Source organism: Malaclemys terrapin, chromosome 20 (assembly GCF_027887155.1).
Source record: "Malaclemys terrapin pileata isolate rMalTer1 chromosome 20, rMalTer1.hap1, whole genome shotgun sequence".
Taxonomy (NCBI): Eukaryota; Metazoa; Chordata; order Testudines; family Emydidae; genus Malaclemys; species Malaclemys terrapin.
Genome location: NC_071524.1, coordinates 13,865,198 through 13,885,511, shown reverse-complemented (window position 1 = coordinate 13,885,511; position 20,314 = coordinate 13,865,198). Strand labels below are relative to the sequence as shown.

Here is a 20,314-nt window from a genome sequence, read left to right as displayed (position 1 = left end):
AAAGCTGAATCACTTTAAGTGTGCCAGCACAGTTACAACAGCACAACCCTATTGGGTGGACACACTTATATCAGTATAAATGAGCGTAGACCAATATAGTTTATTCTCCTAAGTGATCCTGGTGTAACTGCTTCTACATTAGGGCTTGCACTGGTGTAACTATTTCAGTTAGAAAATAAAAATCACTTCCCGAGTCACAATAATTATACCCATAAAGCTTTCCCGTGTAGAGCAGACATCAGCAGTTAGAAGAGGGAACTTGGAGCCAGAACTCCTGGGTTCTACTCTCAACTCTGCTACAGACTGCCTGGGTGACCCTGAACAAGTCATCTCCCCCACCCCATGGCTCAGTTTCCCCAGCTGTGAAATCAGGAGGCCCAGGGGGATGTAGCGGCGAATTAACAAATCCTTGCAAACTGCTTGGGGATCCTGGATAAAGAGCAAGAGAAGGGGAAAGCATTCGCTCTGAAACCATAATGCCCTTTCTGTTGGCACCCCTGCAAACGGAGCGGAGCGTGTAGGGCAGTGTGCTTCCACCGCTGGCATGAGGCCTCTGCCCTGCACATAACTACAAATAATAGCCATGGTGATAATCCTGAGCTCTTCTCCAGCAGATCTCAGAACACTGTACAGAGCAGAGCAGTATCATTATCCCCATTTTACACATAGGGAAACTGAAACGCTGAGCAGGGATCCATCCTGCTCATGGTCACCCCACACACCATTGGCAGAGCCAGGAACACAAACCAGGAGCCAGTCCCTGCTCTAATGACTAGACCCCACAAGCCTCCCACTTCCATCCATCCTACATAAGGCATGCATTTTTAACGGTGAGGGTAAACCACCTTTGGAACAAGTTACCACGGGTCATGGTGGATTCTCCATCACCAATCATGTTTAAATCAAGACGGGATGGGTTTACATAAGAACAGCCACACTGGGTCAGACCAAAGGTCCATCTAGGCCCGTATCCTGTCTTCCGACGGTGGCCAATAGCAGGTTTCTAAGAGACCTGCTCTGGGAATTATCTGGGGCAGTTCTCTGGCCTCTGCTGTACGAGGGGTCAGACTAGATGATCTGGTCCCTGCTGGCCTTGGAATCCACGACTAGAACGCAGGAGCCCCGAGTCCCACTCCCCTTCCCTAGCCACTAAACTAGGCTGCCTCTGGCGACCTACCATCTTCTCTGCTCCCCACAGAGGGCTCTCTCTCTGGTAGCCCCTCCCCCACAGCTGGCAGGCCCCGCCCACCGTCATCCCTCCCACTCGCCCCTTGGTTCCCCATTTAGCTGCCCCTTCCCTAACCCCGCCCTACAATGGCTCCCTGGGTGCCAGCCCGCTCCCCGCTAGGACTCTCCCCTATGGCTCCCTATCTGGCAGCCCCGACTGCCCCAATGGCTCCCCATCTGGCAGCCCCTCCCCCCCCAGACTGCCCCTATGGCTCCCCATCTGGCAGCCCCTCCCCCCCGGCTCCCACCAATGGCTCCCCATCTGGCAGCCCCTCCCCCCCCCCGGCTGCCCCAATGGCTCCCCATCTGGCAGCCCCTCCCCGCTATGACTCTGCTCTATGGCTCCATATCTGGCAGCCCTTCCCCCCCCCCCACCACCACCGGCTCCCGCCAATGGCTCCCCATCTGGCAGCCCCTCCCCCCCGGCTCCCACCAATGGCTCCCCATCTGGCAGCCCCCCCGCCGGCTTTCCCCCGCCATTGGCTCCTTATCTGGCAGCCCCCCCGCTACCTTTGAAGTACTCGTTGGCCTGGCTCTTGAGGGCCTCCGCCCGCTCCAGCGCCCCCGCCTCCCCCTCCCGGGGGGGCCGCCCGAGGCCGCCGTTCTGCTCCGCCCGCTCTCCCTCCGCCATCGCCGGGCCGTAAAGCGACCCTGGCAACCGCGCGCACCCAACCGCCCCGCCGAGCGCTGCCGCAAACAGCAACGCGAGGAGCGGGGGGGGGGGGGGGTGTCGCAAACGCGCGCACGCGCGCTGAGGCGCCAGGACCCTCTGACGGCGAGGGGGCGGGGCTCGGAGCTCGGCCATAGAGAGGCGGGGGAGGGAGAGAAGGGCGACTCCGCACCATAGAGTCCAGGGAAGGGGGGCTAGAGTGGCCATGCCCCAAGGCTCCATTGGGCAGCGCCCGGTGGGACGTGATTGGGCATCACCTGGGCCGGGGGAGGGGCATGATTGGGCAGCACCCGGGGGAGGAGGCGTGATTGGGCGGCATCATGGGGGCACATGATTGGATGGCACCGGGGGGGGGGGCATGATTGGGCAGCACCCGGGGGAGGAGGCGTGATTGGGCGGCATCATGGGGGCACATGATTGGATGGCACCGGGGGGGGGCATGATTGGGCAGCATCCAGGGGAGGAGGCGTGATTGGGCGGCATCATGGGGGCACATGATTGGATGGCACCAGGGGGGCATGATTGGGCAGCATCCGGGGGAGGAGGCGTGATTGGGCGGCATCATGGGGGCACATGATTGGATGGCACCAGAGGGGCATGATTGGGCAGCATCCGGGGGAGGAGGCGTGATTGGGCAGCATCATGGGGGCATATGATTGGATGGCACCAGGGGGGCATGATTGGGCAGCACCCGGGGGAGGAGGCGTGATTGGGCGGCATGGGGGGCTTAGGCCAAGACATGGCATGGTTATGACTGGGCGGCACCAAAGGAAAATCTCTGAGCCAACATGGGAGGTGTCCGCTCTCACCGAGTCCCGTCATGGGACGCGTGGCCATGGGCCACAGGACCTCAGCAGGTGCAGAGAGATCCAGCGTGCGGCCCCATCCCAAAGCACCTGGCTTTGATGAGTGCCATGGGCTCTGAGCTGATGCAGAGTGGGGCTTGGGGCTGTCGTCCCCTGAATGAGCCTCCCAACCTGAGAGCTCTGCTGAGGACGTGTGGCCGTGCTGAATACTGCAAGCCCCCATCTGATGCACGGGATGATTCCCCCACCGCATCTATTGTGGAGTAATAATAATATCATCCCCAGCTCTTATCTAGTGCTTTTCACGGGTACATCTCAAAGCACTTTGCAGAGGAGGTCAGTATCATCATCCCTATTTTACAGATGGGGAAACTGAGGCATAGAGCGAGGAAGTGACTCGCCCAGGATCACCCATCCGTGGAGCCAGGGACAGAATCCAAGTGCCCTGAGTCTCAGTCCAGTGCTCAACGCGCTAGGCCACGCTGCCAAATATCACTGGAGCTGCCCCTGGGGCTCTGAACGCAGACTTTAGGCTATTTCCATGATCATCTAGACCAGGGGTAGGCAACCTATGGCACGCATGCCGAAGGCGGCGCGCGAGCTGATTTTCAGTGGCACTGACACTGCCCGGGTCCTGGCCACCAATCTGGGGGGCTCTGCATTTTAATTTAATTTTAAATGAAGCTTCTTAAACATTTTAAAAACTTGTTTACTTTATATACAACAATAGTTTAGTTCTATATTATAGATTTATAGAAAGAGACTTTCTAAAAACCTTAAAATGTATGACTGGCACGCGAAACCTTAAATGAGAGTGAGTAAATGAAGACTCGGCACACCACTTCTGAAAGGTTGCTGACCCACTGATCTAGACCCACCCAATCGTTAGGTGCTCAGGGTAAACCTGCATCTTGACCCACCTCCCCAGGAAGTTCTCCAAGGGGAGCGTTTTCAACAGCATGGGTCATTTGGGAACCATCTAGGGAGCTGAGAACCCAGAACTGGTGGTTAGCCATGGTCATGTTGTGCGAGGGCCCAAGAGAGGGGTGCAGGGTCAGCGGGTCTGGCAGCTGCTCGTCATTAACTTCTCTGTGGCTCATGCATCCTGAAAACCGTGCACAGAGCTAGGGGCCTTTATGCTCGTTTGAGGGTAGAGGTCTGATCTACGCTACAGAGTTAGGTCGACGCAAGGCAGCTTTAGTTGACCTAACTATGGAAGCGTCTACACTAAAATTTTGCTCCCGCCGATGTAACTACCCCGCCACACTGACTTAATAACTCCACCTCCACGGGCAATGTAATGAAAGGTCGATGCAGTGTCAGTGTTAAGGGCAAGCGACGAGGGGGACGGAGTGGAGAGGAGCAAGCAGAGGGTGGGGTCTTGGGGGGAGAGGCGGAACGGGGGCGGGTCTTTGGGGGAAGAGGCAGCGTGAGGGCGGGGCCTTGGAGAGAAAGGGTGGCGGGGCATTGGGGGAATGGGCGGCATGAGGGCGGGGGCTCGGGGAGAAGAGCAGGGCCTTGGGCGAAGGGGCGGTGCATGGGGCAGGGCCACGGGGGCCAACTTTCCTTGGTGCTGGTGGGAGCTTGTGCCCCTCCACCCCCTGCCCTGCCCTGCCCTAACTCTGCCCCTATTGGACCTCTCCCCAAATCACTGCCTCTTGAAAAGAAAAGAAAAGAAAAGAAAAATATGGAGATATCCTATCTCCTAGAACTGGAAGGGACCTTGAAAGGTCATTGAGTCCAGCCCCCTGCCTTCACTAGCAGGACCAAGTACTGATTTTGCCCCAGATCCCTAAGTGGCCCCCTCAAGGATTGAACTCACAACCCTGGGTTTAGCAGGCCAATGCTCAAACCACTGAGCTATACCTCCCAGCGCTTGCTGCGAGAAACAGCTGTTTCGCGGCGCAAGCGCTGGGAAGGAGGGGAGAGAAGCAGAACGTGGCGGCACGCTCAGGGGAGGAGGTGGAGGCGGAGGTGAGCTGGGGCGGGGCGGGGGAGCTGCTGGTGGGTGCAGAGCACCCACCAATTTTTCCCCGTGGGTGCTCCACCCCCGGAGCACCCACGGAGTCAGCGCCTATGGGCTGGGCCTCGGTTCGGGCACCAGTGGCCCCCCACTTTTAGGAAGCTTCCACCACTCCTAGTACAGCTGTGTCGTGGTAGCCCCTGTGCCAATGGGAGGGGTTCTCCCAATCAGCGTAAGTAATCCACCTCCCCGAGAGGCGGTAGCTAGGTTAGTGCTGTCTGCTCCCGGGGTTCGGTCGGTATAGCTGCATCTCTCGAGTGTGGATTTTTCATCCCCCTGAGGGACATAGCTATCCCAATATACGTTTCTAGTGTAGACGGGGCCAGATTCCCAGCGGCACTGCTGTTCAGGGAACAGAAAGCATTTCTGGGGAGGAGCTGGTAAGCACGGTTTCTTTCGTAATGCGAACGTGCCGAATCTGAAAACGATGCGTGCCACGTTGAATGGAAACCGCAAATTGGCTACCGTTTGGAAAATAAACAGCCAGTAAAGGGGAAGTACTCCGTGTGGAATAGGATCTCCAGTTGGAATGCTGCGCTATCAGCAAACACAGGGTGTGGTCTCTGTTGAAGATCATTCGCTTGAGTTGTGTTGGTGTTTGTCGGGCATCAGGGCCCGCCGCAGAGCTAGTCCCGAGGTAGCCTTATCAGCGCAGCTGGCCGGCAGCAGGCTGCCTGATTGGCCACGCCACCAGATTGGCCACAAGCAGCCAGCAGGCTGGCTCTTAAGCCAGCAGCCTCTTGGTGGCTTCTTAATGCTCCTGTCCACCCCTGTGCCCACTCCTGTGTGACCGGGTTGCTCCTGCCCCGGCCTTGCACCCAGCCTGGCCTCTGTCCTGCCCCTGCCTTGAACCCCTGGTTGCCGGCTACCCTGCTCGCTCCAGTTCTTGCCCTCCGGTTCGACCCTTAGATCTAGATCCTGGATAGTGACTCTGACTCTGACCTCAACCCCAGAGAAAGAGAATTCAGCGCTGGGGACGGGCAGGGCCCTGGGGGATTCTGGGTAACTGGGAATGGGACGCTGGGGACGGGCAGGGCCCTGGGGGATTCTGGGAAACAGAGAATGGGGCACTGGGGATGGACAGAGCCCTGGGGGATTCTGGGTAACAGGGAATAGGGCCCTGGGGGATTCTGAGTAACAGGGAATGGGGCGCTGGGGATGGACAGGGCCCTGGGGGATTCTGGGAAACAGGGAATGGGGCGCTGGGGACGGGCAGGACCCTGGGGGATTCTGGGTAACGGAATGGGGCGCTGGGGACGGACAGGGCTCTGGGGGATTCTGGGTAACAGGGAATGGGGCGCTGGGGACAGGCAGAGGGGTGGGACCTAGCATGAGTCTGTCTCAGAGCTGTGATTGGAACCACGCTTTCCTGATGCTGCGCACAGACTCCCCTGCGGGCTAGGCGGGCTTTACTTTGCCCTGGGGCTCCCCCGTTGTTCCTGGTGTCCTCAACACAACCCCTCCCTGCCCCCCCCCCAGCCACGCGAGCACCTCTGCCCTGTGATGGGATGTCAGCGCAGCATCCCACCTGTCCTGGCCCCACAGCGTTCCGTCCCGGGCCAGAACCAGGGCCTGGAGACGGGTGCGTTTGTACGAACCCACTTGGAAAAGCCAGCGCTAGGGGGTGAAAGGAAAGAATTGGTACAGGGAGAGAGATGGGGGGCGGGAGGAGAGGCGTTTTCAGTGGCTGTTGCTGGATTTGAACACCAGGTGCTGCTAAGTGTCCGCCAGCCAGGACTCAGCCCTTCTGTAGGGTCCAGTAGAAGCCACTTCCACCAGAGGGCGTCTGTGCCTGAGGCGTGCAATGCAGAGTGTGAGCATGGGTGTGATGGAGTGTGAGTGTGATCATGGGAGGCGGTTTGTGTGTATGTGCATGTGAAAAAGTGTGCATGTGATTGTGCGTGAAAGAGCGTGGGTGTGATTGTGTGTGACAGCTTGTGTGTCTGTGTGATGGAGTGTGCTCGTGTATGTGTGTGAGATACAACAGGTGCGTGATCGAGCGTGTGCATGTGTGATTGTGCATGAAAGAGCATGGGTCTGATTGTGTGTGACAGCTTGTGTGTCTGTGATGGGGTCTGATTGTGTGTGACAGCTTGTGTGTCTGTGTGATGGGGTCTGATTGTGTGTGACAGCTTGTGTATCTGTGTGATGGAGTCTGATTGTGTATGTGTGTGAGTTACAGCAGGTGCGTGATCGAGCGTGTGCATGTGTGATTGTGCATGAAAGAGCGTGGGTCTAATTGTGTGTGACAGCTTGTGTGTCTGTGTGATGGAGTGTGCTCATATATGTGTGAGATACAACAGGTGCGTGATCGAGTGTGTTTTGTGCGTGATGTGTGGGTATGATCATGTACGCTGTGAGAAAGTTGTGTGATAGAGCATGTGTGTGTGAGCGTGTGTGGCAGAGCACATGCCTGTGACCATGGGTACGTTTCTACAACAGACCACACCAGATGTCCGTAGCGAAGTGGCTAAAGAAAAGACGACTGGCTTGTAGCTTCACTTGCACCCTCCTAGAGCAGCTCTTGGGTGCTGGCTCCCAGCTGGGAGGGGGCTGAGGACGCGGGTTTGACCCCTTCTTTCTGTTATTAGTTTGCAACAGAGGGGCAAAAAAGGCCAAGTTAGCCGGCTTCTACCGCAGCGACAGCTGGGGACCCGGGTCGGGAGGCCCCTGTCGGAGCCATTGCACGTTTAGTAGAAGGAAAACGTCCTCCCTTATCCCTGCAGTGAACCTGCCGACCGGAGTGGGGCGGGGAGGGTGTTGGTTTGGGGGCTTTGTGCATTTTAGCGAGGGGAAATTATCAGGCTTGTAAGGGAAAGTCAGTTGCAGTCTTGGAAGTGTGGAGCATCTACTGCTCCTCCATTGTGTGTGTGTGTCCTTTTTGTGTGTATCTGGGTGTGCGTCTCTAAACATCTGTATAGCTGTGTCCGCGTGTATGTCTGCGTATCCATGAATGTCTAGATATCTGTGTCTGTGTGTATCTTAGTGTGTAAATCTAGATATTTCTGTAGCTATGTGTGTATCCATCTGTGTGTATCTCTGTGTGTCTAGATATCTGTGAATCAGTGTGTATGTGTCTGAGTATCCATGTGTGTCTAGATATCTGTCTGTGTGTAGCTCTGTCTAGATATCTGTGTAGCTCTGTGTATTGCTGTGTTTGTGTGTGTGTGTGTATCTCTGTATTTGTGTCTAGATATCTGTGTAGCTCTGTCTGTATCGCTGTGTCTGTGTTTCTCTCTGGGTGTGTCACTAGAGATCTGTGTAGCTCTGTTTGTGTGTGTACGTATCTAGGGTCTGTGTGTATGTGGGTGTGTGTGTAGCCCTGTGTGTACATTCCAGAGTGATGCTGGAGGCAGAACCGCTCCCATCTCTGCCCGCTGCTCTGACGTCTGCTGCTGACCCAGCTATTCCCCCTGGCCTGTGCAGTCAGTGGCTGAGAGCTCCTGTGAGGCGTGGGAAGAGCAACGAGGGCTGGGCCCAGCCCCAGCGGGGAGAGCAGCAAAGAACTCACCCCTCCCGTCCCTGTCGTCCCCCGCCCGCCCCGGGTGCCCTTGGGAGCAGGGTCACTTCCACCTGCCTGCTGCCCTTCCCACCCCACCTGCATTGGATGGAGCAGCCTATGCGCTGGAGGGGGAGAACAGGGACAGAAGTCAGCCCCATGGCAAAAGGACCGTCCACTAGAGGGCCAGTCTGTCTGTCTGTCTGTCTAGAGACAGGTGGAGGCGGGTAGCTCAGGGATGCCAGGTGGCTCAGCCTTGAGCTTTGGGCTGGCAACTAGGCCAGTGTTATGGAAAAGCCCAAGGAATGCTTTGTAGCTGAACCAGCAGGGGGCGCTCTCCCCTTGCACTCAGGGCTGGCTCCAATGCCCCCGTGCAGCACCAGGGGGCACTGTGCTGCAAGGAGTGGGGTGGGGGGATCGGTAGGGGGGCGCTCTCTTGCTGTCAGTGCTGACCCCAATGCAGCACTAGGGGGCAGTGCTGCAACGAGCGGGGCTGGGGTTCAGTAGGGGGCGCTCTCCCCTCACTCGCCCAATGCAGTGCTGGGGGTGATTAAACAGGGGGTGCCCGTCACTCTGTTTAGCACCTGGACTCTGCCCCATCCCCGGGCTAACACCGCTCTACCCCATAGGGACACGCTGAGCAGGGGCTGGGGCCGGGACCCCCCTTGCAGTGCGCTGATGCCTCTGGTGGCCGGGAAGTTGATGGGATGGCTCCAGCTCCAGCCGCCTCTTGCAGCTCTGGCAGGCCGGGGCCCTGATCTCGGTCGCTGTGTGTCTGGGCGGCGCCCGGCGCAACAGGGCCCTGATCTCGGTCACTGTGTGTCTGGGCAGCGCCCGGCGCGACGGGGCCCTGATCTCGGTCGCTGTGTGTCTGGGCGGCGCCCGGCCCGACGGGGCCCTGATCTCGGTCACTGTGTGTCTGGGCGGCGCCCGGCGCGACGGGGCCCTGATCTCGGTCACTGTGTGTCTGGGCAGCGCCCGGCGCGACGGGGCCCTGATCTGGGTCACTGTGTGTCTGGGCAGCGCCCGGCCTGACGGGGCCCTGATCTGGGTCGCTGTGTGTCTGGGCAGCGCCCGGCCTGACGGGGCCCTGATCTGGGTCGCTGTGTGTCTGGGCAGCGCCCGGCCTGACGGGGCCCTGATCTGGGTCGCTGTGTGTCTGGGCAGCGCCCAGCCTGACGGGGCCCTGATCTCGGTCACTGTGTGTCTGGCAGCGCTCGGCCTGACGGGGCCCCGATCTCGGTCACTGTGTGTCTGGGCAGCACCCGGCCTGACGGGGCCCTGATCTCGGTCACTGTGTGTCTGGGCAGCACCCGGCCTGACGGGGCCCTGATCTCGGTCCTGTGTGTCTGGGCAGCGCCCGGCCCGACGGTGCCCTGATCTGGGTCGCTGTGTGTCTGGCAGCGCTCGGCCTGACGGGGCCCTGATCTCGGGCACCATATGCCCGACTGGGCTGCGATGTCCCATTCCTCACCATGCCACGCTCTGCGGGGTGCTGGAGCCTGCCCTGCCGGGAAGGCAGAGCCCTAGCTGGGGGGGGGGGGTCTGAGCTTTGCTGGCCCTTCACCATACCTCCCCCCAGTGCCCCCTATTAGCACCACGGCCCTCGCCCCTGGGGTAAGACTGCACCCGTGCAGCTCCAGCCAGCTGCTCATCTCTGACCAGCTGGGCCACAGAGCCCATGGGATACCAGGGGGCTCTATGTTAAGGGGGCAGGGCTGCGGCCCCACCCTCTGGTCCTTTGGGAGAAGGAGCGGGGTGGCCCCTGCCGGCACCCCTTTGGCAGGCACCGGCAGCCAGTTCCGGGTTCCCCCCGTGCCCCCTGGGTACACGCCCGCAGTGCAGTTCACCAGCTGCTCATCGGGGGCATTGACCCAGAGACCGCACAGCTGACTCCCACCCCGCCCATGCCCCCTCCCCCCACCCTGCTCATCTTCCCCCCCACCTCTGAGGGGCTTTGTCTAGACTAGGGCTTCTGTCAGACTGTTGGTGAGTTAGAGCAGGGGGCTGGGAGCCAGGACTCCTGGGTTCTCTCCCCAGCTCTGGGAGAGGAGTGGGGTCTAGTGGTTAGAGCGGGGGAGGGGGGTGGCTGGAGGCCAGGACTCCTGGGTTCTCTCCCCAGCTCTGGGAGGGGAGTGGGGTCTAGTGGTTAGTGGGGGTGGGGGGGTGGCTGGAGGCCAGGACTCCTGGGTTCTATCCCCAGCTCTGGGACTGGGATCGAGTGGTTAGAGCAGTGGATGCTGGGAGCCAGGACTCCTGGGTTCTCTCCCCAGCTCTGGGAGGGGAGTGGTATCTCGTGGTTAGAGCCAGAGAAACGAGCTACCTCCAGGTGCCAAGTTCTCACTGGACTGATTTTGTAAGAAAGCCAACCCAGAACACCGAAGTGTCTAGCAGCCTCAGTCTGTAGGCTCCTAGAGCTCCCCTTTCCTGGTGGGCTTGGCACAGAGGGGTGCTCCTCACCCCCACGTCAGAGCCCACCCCCAGCTTGGTCCCTGCAGCCAATGACAAGGCGAGCCGAGGTTTGTTACCAGACGTGTTTATGTCTCACAACAGTGATAGGTCCAGAGGGTGCCGGAGGAGTCCGGCCCCAAAAGAAACCGGACGCACACGGGGAGAGGAGACGATAGAAAAAATACCCACGCCCCAAAGCCTGGCGCCCGCCAACCCCCATGGGGCTGCCCCCCTCACCTCCTTCGCCAGAAATCCCTCCTCTGGGCGACCCGATCCTGATCGGCCAGCACCCCACTGGAGTCACTCCTGATTAACACCCATAGACTTCAGTGTCCCAAGGTGTCAGCAAGATCCGAATCAGACCTGACCCCAGCTCCAGGGTGTCAGACCCTGGGCTTCCTGGCTCAGAGCAGGGAGGCAAAGGTTGGGGTGGGGCTGCGAGGAGCCAAGATACACAAGGTCAAGAGCCGCCCCCCCCCCCCGAAGGAATTGCTCAGCTCTAAGGCAAAACAATGTGGGGGGGCTCCAAGTTCTACTGGGGTATCCCCCTGCTCCACCATCTCCCACAGATTTCCCCCCCCCATATTACAGGAGGGAAAGAGGGGATCCAAGTCACAGTATTTCTATTGCCCCCCTAATTAAAAATGGGGTGCTCCTAAAAGAGGGTTGCCCCAGTGTGGAGTAGCTGCCATGGGGTAAGGTAAACACCCCAGGGATTTGGGGGGGCTAACTTGGATCCCCATTGCCATGTACCTGGCAGGTTGCTAATGGGGGAGCCATCAGAGGGTTCACACCCCATTGGAAGAGAGGTGGGTGGGACGGGGGCATCAGACACCCCCCCAACGGTGGGGCTGGCTGGGGGGGCGCCAGGCTTGGGGGAGGGCGTGTGCGCGTAACAACCCGACAACAAGGAAAACGCTAACCCTACAATAATAACGAACGACAAGAAGAAAAAGAGAGCACCACCGTCTCGGAAAATGAAATTAACGAAACAAAACCAAAAACGCCGGCGCCGGGAGGGCGGGGCAGGGCCACGGCCGGAGAAAGGGGCCCACGGCCCTGCCCCCACCCCCAGCGCGTCCTTCTCCGGGCTCGGAGAAGGCCGTCGGTCTGTGCGTGTGGCCATGTGCGGCTCTGAACAGCTGCCTGGGTGGGCGGAGCCCGTCTACAGATTGTGCGCGTGTGTGGGTGGGTGTGTTGCGTTCGCAACGCAATTAACAGTCGGCGTTGAAACATGGCGCCCCATGCGGGGCTTGGCTCAGCCCCCCTCTTTCCCCTTCCTCACCCCACTTCCCGCTAAGGTTGCCAACTGTCTGGGATTGGCCTGGGGTCTCCAGGAATTCAAGATGAATCTTTAATTAAAGATTATGGCAAGTGATCAAACCTCCAGGAACACGTCCGATCAAAATTGGCAACCCTACTTCCCGGCAACTGGCATCGGGAAAGATAACGGCGGGGGGGCAGCCCCGCAGGGAAATACGGTAGGAAGGGGGAGGTAGAGGAGGCATGGCCATGATTGCTTAAAGGGAACATCTGGGGGGAAAGAAAAACAAAACCCACTGCCATTAAGGAAAAAAAACGGGGCTTGAATCACGCCTTGTGCAACCATCAACCCCGGTGCCCAGCGAGGAGCGTAGGCTCTGCACTAACACAAGCGATGGCACAAGGAACCAGGGTGGAAGCATCGTCCCCTGTCCCACCGCTGCCACCATTCCTGTAAATCCAATTTAATACCAAACAAGAAGCAAGTCCCCACATCTTGGTTTGGTAAAGGGGAAAAAAAAAAAAAAAAAAAAAAAAACAATAAACCCCCCCCCAAAACTTTCGTTCCCCCCAACTTTTGTTCAAAGAATTCAAATCATGGTGAAACTTTCCCGCTAAGTGGCTTTGAAAAGGGGACAGTGAAAACGGATTTTAAATATCCATCTAGTTCAATTTTCCCCCCCTGGTGACCCAAGGGCTGGAGAAGTGGAACTGATTAGGTGGGAAAACAGAGGGTTATGTCACACAATAATTACCCTGCCTTAACAGTACCGGGGTAATTAACACATTACAATGCCCCCTAAGGTGGACTCAGTAGACCCAGGATAGCTTATTCCTGTATAGGAAGGGGAACACGCTTCACGGATTTAACTTAATCCAAGTGTAATTGCATCCACATTCGAGATTGGACTAGTAGAACGCTACCAGTAAAAACACAACCCTGACATATTTGCTGCTGCAATCGGCTGGCCCCGTGGTTTCCAACCTGTGACGGACTCTTAAACCATTTCAAATGGAGGTGCAGACCCCTCTGGGAATCAGGCTGCGGACCCCCAGGGGCGTGCGGACCACGGGTTGAAAACCACTGGTCTAGTCTGATCAATTCGGACCTGTTTGAACGAGAGCAGAGCTTTTAGGAAAACATCCCATTGTGACTGAAAAAATTGTCCAAAGCGGGCAGGGGAGTAAGGTCTTGCCCCGGCCGAGTGGAAGGAAAGATGGGGGTAGGGGAAGGAAAGAAACGCGGTGGGAAGGGGGTCCAGAGCGGGTTTGAAACCCTGCTGTGGGATTTCACCGGGATCGGAACAAGAAAATTTCCCCTGCCTACGTCCTTCATCTCTCAACGTACTCGACTTCGCAGACCCGATTCTGTCCCGATCCTGCAGCCCCTCGCCCCGCCACACCCAGTTCACCATCACCCACCCCGCTCGTGCGGAACCCGGTGCCGAGTGGCAGTGAGCACGAGCCATCGTGAGCTGGCAGCGTGCGGTGCAGGGGGACGGGGAGCTGGCACCGCTCCGGGGCACGTGGTATCCGCAGGGTGGAGGCGCTCGGCTGGCGCTGCTCTCCCTTCTGGCGTCAGCGTGAGCAGAATTGGACCCGAGGCTGGACTCTGACCCTAAAGGGTGGCTGGAGATTCCCTTGCTCCCAAATCAACCAGAAACAAAGCTTAAAAATAACCCATTTGAAAAGAGAATTCTCTGCCCCCCCTATGAAATAACACACCCCCCACTTTGCCAGAACATCCTGGACAGCCAAAGGAACACACCGGGTGCAGGATGGATTGCCCCCATTCCAGGATCCCCCCGGAAAATGGGGTCCCCTCTTAGGCAGAGCGAGGGGGCTGTGGCTACAGACTGTGGGAGCCGCCAGCTGGAAAAGGGCCATTCGGGGCCATGAGGCTCAGACGGGGCAACTGGTTTGGAAAACACAATCCCGAGAGGCCGGGGGGGGGGGGGGCGGGGGGAAAAGAGAGTGTGTCCCTGCTTAATTGGCCTCTGCAGCATTTGCACTGCGGCTACCAAAGCCACCGTTTTGGCCACTAAAAAAAAAAAAAAAAAAAAAAATGGAGAGATTTGGGATCCTAGGGCCAAATTGTGCCAGGGGGAAAATAGCTGCCAGTTGGCGATTGATGGGGTGTTGTCCCTTGGGCCCCCCATTGTGCTCCCTCCCCCCACGGGGGGCAACAGGAGACGGCATTGCTGAGGTAAATGCGGCAAGAGGCACCAGGAGGATTCTGGGTAAGGACCGGGGGGGAAGGAGGGGAGGGGGAATATAAGCAGCCCCAATCCCCCAGGGTGGTCCCAGTTAGGGCAGGGAAAGACGGCTGGTCTGGTGAGGTGAGCAGAACATAGGGAGAGCCAATCTCGACTCCCCCCAACCGCACTGGGGGAAGGGACCCCACCCTGCACCCTGCCCTGAGCAGGAAAGATGAGGGGGACTGTCCGTACCCCATCACCAGCCCCGTCAACATCCCCTGGCTATCGGGATCCACCCCAATTGGAGCCAAGATCCAGCCAGCACGACAGCCTGGCTCTCTGATCCAGACACGGCTCCAGAGCCCGGGGGAAGCGGGGGGGACGGACTGCTCCCTCCCCCATTTGGTTGGCTTCTATTGCAATCCCCAGCGTCACCTCTAGGGGGCAGATTTCCCCCAGCACCATTAAGGGGCGGCCAGCATTAAAGGGAGATTCGCCTCGCCCCTCCCCACCCCCCAGGGCAGGGCTGGTGAGCTCCCCTCCCTGATGCACCCCAATATTTCGGGGGGCGGGGGAGGCCTAAGGAACAGAATGCCCGGTTGGGGGGGCAGGGCTGAGGTAGGTAGCATTCTCTGGGCCCCGGAGGGGAAGGCGAGCAGGTGAGTGTTGCTGGTGGGGGGATGGCGGGGAGAGGCAGGTGCCTCCCCCCGGAACGGACTGGGGTCAGGTTTGGTTCCGTTTGTCCCATCTGCGGAGTGGGAGCGTCGGGCGGGAGCCCGACCCATCAGGTGGCCTGGTCCAGCTCCCCCAGGAGCTCCTCGCCCGGCTGGAAGTGCCCGCCACTCTGCTCCAAGGCCTCATCCTCACCGTCGTATAGGGCCAGCTGGGAGAGTGCTGGACCATCTACCATGAAGGGCAGCATGTCACCCAGTAGGGCTGGAGGGGGCGAGGTGCAGGGTGTGAAAGATAATGGGATGGGGGTGGTTAGGAGAGGACAGAAAAAAAAAAAAAAAAAAAAAAGAGCGGGAAATTAATCTCATGTGGCAGGGAGTTCCGCTGGTTAACAAGGCAGGCGAAACAAAGCGTGCCAGCCAAGGAGTGCAAGGAGCGAGCCAGTAAGTGTGCTGCTGCCCTCTGCTGGATGCAACCAGAATTGCTTGCCTGTGTATGCCCTGTACTGTTACGGTTGATTCTCCCATAAGCCCCAGAGGCAGGGGGCCAGGCTGGTCCCCGCTGAGAGCAGTGTCTGCTGCGACCTTAGCTAGGGCAGCAGGTCCCTCCCCTCCCACATCGGGGCAGGAGTGGCTCCCCGGTGGGGGCTCAGGAAGGAAACCCATCCCGGGGCAGAATCTGCAGCGAGGTGCCTCCTGGGGGGACAAGATGGGCTGTGGATGGTCGGATCCACTGCCCTGCCCCCCAGGGATGCCCCAGCCTCCCCCACCGTGACGCAGACTGAGCCCCGCCCCCACGCCGTGCAGCACTCACCCATTGGTTCCTCCAGGGCCAGCAGCTTCCGCCCTAGCACCATGCCGCCCCGGGAAACCCCGGCGTCCAGCCCCTCCTCCACACTCAGCAGGAAACCCTGGTGGGGGGGGGGGGGGGGGGAAGAGTAGTGCAGCTAAGAGGATGGGGGAAATCACCAAGCCCCATCTCCCCAATTCCCTCAGGCTTCCCCCCACCCAGCCTAACCCCAATCTACCCCCTCCCTTCCCATTCCCCCACCAGGCCCCCTTCCAAGCACCCCAACCTGACCCCTTCCCCCACCCTTTCCTTGATACCCCTGGCCTGCCCCCCACATCCCTGAATCTCTCAGACCAGTTGTCGGTGCCAGGGCGCCAGACGTACCAGGTTGAGGGAGGGCAGCAGGAAGCCGTCGGGCTCGGAGCCATGGGCACGCTTCAGGGGCGCCGCCTCCAGGAAGTCGGCCCCTTCCTCCTCCAGGTTCAGCTCCAAGGCCCTGGAGAGTGTGTGGGGGAAGCGGAGCACGTAAGGAGCTGGCCAGATGGGCCCTCCCTGCCCACCTCACTCCTGGCGCAGGAACAAGGGGGACCCAGGGCAGGGCACCTGCAAGGCAGACAAACCTCACAGGGACCAACGGCCGCAATGAATTTACCTGTGGGACTCCCTGCTGCAGGAATTTACTACAGTTAAAATTTGGATGGGGGGGTGCCAGGTTCATGGCCCCTGTGGCCCCAGGTGGCAGAGATGGGGGGATACCAGGTTCATGGCCCCTGTGGTTCCTGCCCCACCCTGTCCCCTTTGCCCCACCCTCTCACCTCTTCCTAGCCCCCAGGTGTGAGGCTGGGTGATCCCTGCGGTTGCCTCCTGGGGGCGCTGTCGGTGGTGACCCAGGCCCTTCCAGCTCCATGGGCTCCTCCTCTGGGGGCTGGAGGGACCGGGACTGGCTCAGGCTGGTCTCACTGCCCCAGCGGGGCAGGCAGGGCAGGTCGGGTTCGCGGGCAGACACCCCATGGAAGCTGCTGGAGCGAGGACGCGGTGGGGGCGAGGCAGGCGGCGGCGGGGGGCCTGTTCCCCTGGCCGCAGCAGGATCCCCTCGCTTCTCGGCCAGCCAGGGGGGCTGGTCGGTGCTGCTGAGCTGAAAATCGTCGTCCATTGAGATGTACGGAGCCAGCATCTCCAGGTCGAGCGCTTCGTAATCCTGCAGCGGGAGCACGGCATTAGCAGCGGCAGGGACCCCTCGCCCAGCACCAAGATGCAGCCACCTCTGGGGCCAGGCCCAGGGGCTGCTTATATAAGGACTGGGGTGGGATCACGCGTGGATCCAGGAGTCAGTAACTGGGTTTGAATCTCAGTGGCGACTGCCTGGCTGTGTCCAGCTGGGGAACTGTCTGCCTGGGGGGTGTGGGAGCAGGGGCTGGGAGCCCCAGGGGGACAAAGTCCCCGGCAATAGGGGTCACTGCCTCCCCGCCCCAGTACCTGCAGCGCCGTCTCCACGGCCTCCTGGGTGGAGGCGAAGAGCTTCTGCACGTTCTCCATGTCAAAGAGCAGCTCGGCCTGGGGAGAGAAGGGGAACAGGGCTGGAGGGCTGGGAGCACGGGCCAACTGGGTGCCCCCCGCTTCACGGCACCTGGACCCAGATAGTGCAACCCCGGTTCCCATCCTGCACTCCCCCAGCCCCTCCCCCCACCCCCATTCCACCCCTCCCCCTATGGACACAGCTCACTGCACCCCAGTGATGCAGCCCCCATGGACGCAGCACGCTGCCCCCAAATCTCCCATGATGCAGCCCTGCTCCCCACTTCCTCTCCTAGTCCCCCACTGACAGTCCCCCTCCTGCCCGCTTTGCCCCTCGCTGTCCCTGTCACCCCCCATCCCTGCAAACCCCACCCCCATCACCCCCGCTGCCCCCTAGAAGCACAGCCACTGCCCCCCATTTCCCCTCACTGGCCCCAGACACATCCTCTGCCCCCCGATGTGAAGCAGCCCCTCCCCCCATTCGTGAGCCCCCCATTTTCCCCCACACTAGCCCAGCCCCCTTGTTGCCCCACCGCAGGCTCCTTACCGGGGCGGCGCTCTTGGCAGAGTCCTGGGGTGGCAGGCCAGCCTCGGGGGGGCGGGGGGAGGACCGTGTCCGCGGGGCCCCCTCCCCGTTGGCGCGGGCTCCAGGCGGGTCGAAGATGGGCCCCAACAGCCGCTGCAGGTCGGGGCTGCAGAACCGGCGCGGGTCGCGCTGCAGCTCCACTTCGCTCACGTGGGCCGGGCGCAGGAAGGCCAGGAGCCGGGGGCCGCGCCGCTCTGGGGGGAGCGGAGGGTCAGCCGGGCGATCGGGACAGCCCGCTCTCTGAGCGGTGCCCCTCCCGGCTCCCGGCCCGGCCTCCCCCAAACACCCTGCCCCAGTCCCCACATCTGCCGGCCCTCACTCCCCCTGACACCCGGAGACCCCTAAAAACCCTGCACCGTGCCCCATATCTGTCACCCCACCCTCACCGCTCCCAACACTCTGCCCTGCGCCCCACCTCCGCCGGCCCTCATGCTCCCCAGCCCCCTACACCGGCACCCGGAGACCCCCAAACACCCCGCACCATGCCCCACAGCAGACTCCTTACCGGACCCCCACCTCGCACCCCACCGCCCCTTGACACCCTGCCCCACCCCCACTAAATCCCAACACCCTGCCCCATACCCCACTGCTGCCCGCTGCCCACCTCACCCGCACTTGCCCCCAACGCCCTGCCTCATGCCCCACCTCTGCCACCCCCACACACACCCCCAACACCTCGCCCTGCACCCTGTCTCTACTGCCAGAAACCCCACTGACCTTGTCCCATACCTGACCAACCCCCCAACCCCCACCACTCCACATGGCTCACTCCCCCGGCATCCCAGAGACCCAGCACACCCACCCCATACCCCACTCCCCTCAGGTACTAACTGGAGCCAGACTGCTCCCCTTCCCAGTGTCCACGACTCCCGTTCCCCATGCTCCCTACCGAAGCTGAAGTTGAGGATGGTCTCCCCGGTGTCTGGCTCCAGTTCCTCAGGGCTCCCGTTGGCCTGGCGGGCAGGGTCAGGCTCCGGGGGCAGGCGCCGCCCCTCACCCTGGCGTTCGGTCTGCTCCAGCGACAGAACCACACCCGTCTCCTCCACCTGGCTGTAAAGGAAAAGAGGTGCGGGGGGAGGGGGGAGAGAAGTGAGGAGGGGAAGGCAAAGGTATCAGGGTCCAGCAGCTCACACCAGTTCCAGTGCTGCAGGACGCAGTCAGGGGCACGCTGCTGTGTGTCATAGCCCCTATACTGCCGGCAGCTGATGGGGATTCTCCTTCAGCTCTGCTGTGCAAGGCAATCTGGGTTCTGTCTGGGGGAGGCCGAGTGGCTACAAAGCACCAGCCACAGGATGGCCAGGAAGCCCCTGGTAACCGCAGGTTTGTTACAGCTCAGCTCCTACCAGCACAACCAGGGGATACGGACAGAGCGGGGTCAGGGTCACCCCCATCCCAGCTGAGTCGAGTGCCCCCCCACTCCCGAGCTGGTTCCTGAATCAACCTCCCCAGCTGAGCTGAGCCCAGCTGGTCCCTGGGGTCAGCCCCCGAGCCCCTCCATCCCAGGGTCAGTCCCTCCCCCCAGACCCTGGGCCAAGCCAGCGGGGGCCACACAGAGCAAGAGTGGCTAGGTGCTGGGTGGGCCATGACCCTGCTCTCCTCTGAGCTGCTGCACGTCTCTGGGGGGCCCCGGGACACAACCCCACCCAACAGACGGACCCCTCCTCCTCCCCGACATCCCGGCCCCTCCCACCTGAGGACGAAGTGGACGCAGACGACGCTCTCGGGCTGGGAGTTCTTGCTGTTGGAGATAACGGTGGCCTGGGTCTGGGCCCACAGGTAGCCCCCGCTCTTGGCCAGGAAACGGTACTGGCCCGTCACTGCCTGCCCTTTGCTCAGCACTGCGGGGAGGAGCGGAGGGGTCAGAGCCGCCCGCGGGGAGAGACTGGACAGAGACACAGACGGAGAGAGAGACGGGACAGAGAGAAAAGGGATGAGACAGGATGGGACGGGACGGAAGAGACGGGACAGGAGAGACGGAGAGTACAGGCGGGACAGGACGAACACAGAAAAAGAGAGAGAGGATGGACAGACGGACTGAGAGAGACGGCATGGTCAGATGGATGGCGAGAGGCGGGGGCTGTAGGGAAGGAGGCTCTCGCACTGACTGGGCGGGGGATACCAGGCTGGATGGGCCGTGGTCTGACTGCTGGGGGTGTGCCCCAAGCTAGAGGGCCACTGGTCGGATCTGGCACACCTTCTCCCATATACTGCAACGCACTGGCTAGGAGGTGCACTTTCGCCCCCTGCTGGATGCAATGGGAACTGCTCCGCCATGCGTCATAGCCCCAGTACTGCTCATCGCTAATGGGGAGTCTCCTTTAGCTGCAGCGGGGGAGGGGGACTTTTCGAGCAGGGGGATTCGGGGCTCTCTCTTCCACTGCAGGGGAGGGGGAGGCTGGGAGTCACTTACGGGTGTGGACGCTCTTGCTGACGGCGTCGGAGTCCAGGGCGTGGATGTACTCGTAGATGGAGCAGCCCAGCAGCTCGTCGGGCGTGTACCCCGCCACCTCTGCAATCCTACCCGGGAGACCGGGGGGGCAGGGAGGAGTCCAGTCAGGGAGACACTCCTCCCCCGCTCTCGTATCAACCCCCTCCCGCCACCCTGGCTGGATCCC

The 20,314-nt window shown here is 60.6% G+C and overlaps 2 protein-coding genes across 5 annotated transcripts in view; both read right to left on the bottom strand.

Annotated features, from left to right (window-relative positions):
- Nucleotides 1–1,907, bottom strand: part of PPP5C (protein phosphatase 5 catalytic subunit) — a 43,318-nt gene extending 41,411 nt beyond the window's left edge. The window contains exon 1 of the mRNA XM_054009825.1: nucleotides 1,738–1,907. Within this exon, the coding sequence (XP_053865800.1) occupies nucleotides 1,738–1,858 (121 nt within the window). The 5' untranslated portion in view covers nucleotides 1,859–1,907. The remainder of the gene's footprint in view (nucleotides 1–1,737) is intronic.
- An 8,838-nt stretch (nucleotides 1,908–10,745) lies between these two features.
- Nucleotides 10,746–20,314, bottom strand: part of HIF3A (hypoxia inducible factor 3 subunit alpha) — a 21,959-nt gene continuing 12,390 nt past the window's right edge. For all 4 annotated transcript variants that reach the window (XM_054009668.1, XM_054009667.1, XM_054009670.1 and 1 more), the window contains exons 7-15: nucleotides 20,110–20,216; nucleotides 19,390–19,537; nucleotides 18,589–18,749; nucleotides 17,661–17,893; nucleotides 17,075–17,152; nucleotides 16,414–16,796; nucleotides 15,983–16,094; nucleotides 15,623–15,719; nucleotides 10,746–15,073 (exon numbers count right to left, since the gene is read on the bottom strand). In XM_054009668.1, coding sequence (XP_053865643.1) covers nucleotides 14,922–15,073; nucleotides 15,623–15,719; nucleotides 15,983–16,094; nucleotides 16,414–16,796; nucleotides 17,075–17,152; nucleotides 17,661–17,893; nucleotides 18,589–18,749; nucleotides 19,390–19,537; nucleotides 20,110–20,216 — 1,471 coding nt within the window. In that variant the 3' untranslated portion in view covers nucleotides 10,746–14,921. The remainder of the gene's footprint in view (nucleotides 15,074–15,622; nucleotides 15,720–15,982; nucleotides 16,095–16,413; nucleotides 16,797–17,074; nucleotides 17,153–17,660; nucleotides 17,894–18,588; nucleotides 18,750–19,389; nucleotides 19,538–20,109; nucleotides 20,217–20,314) is intronic.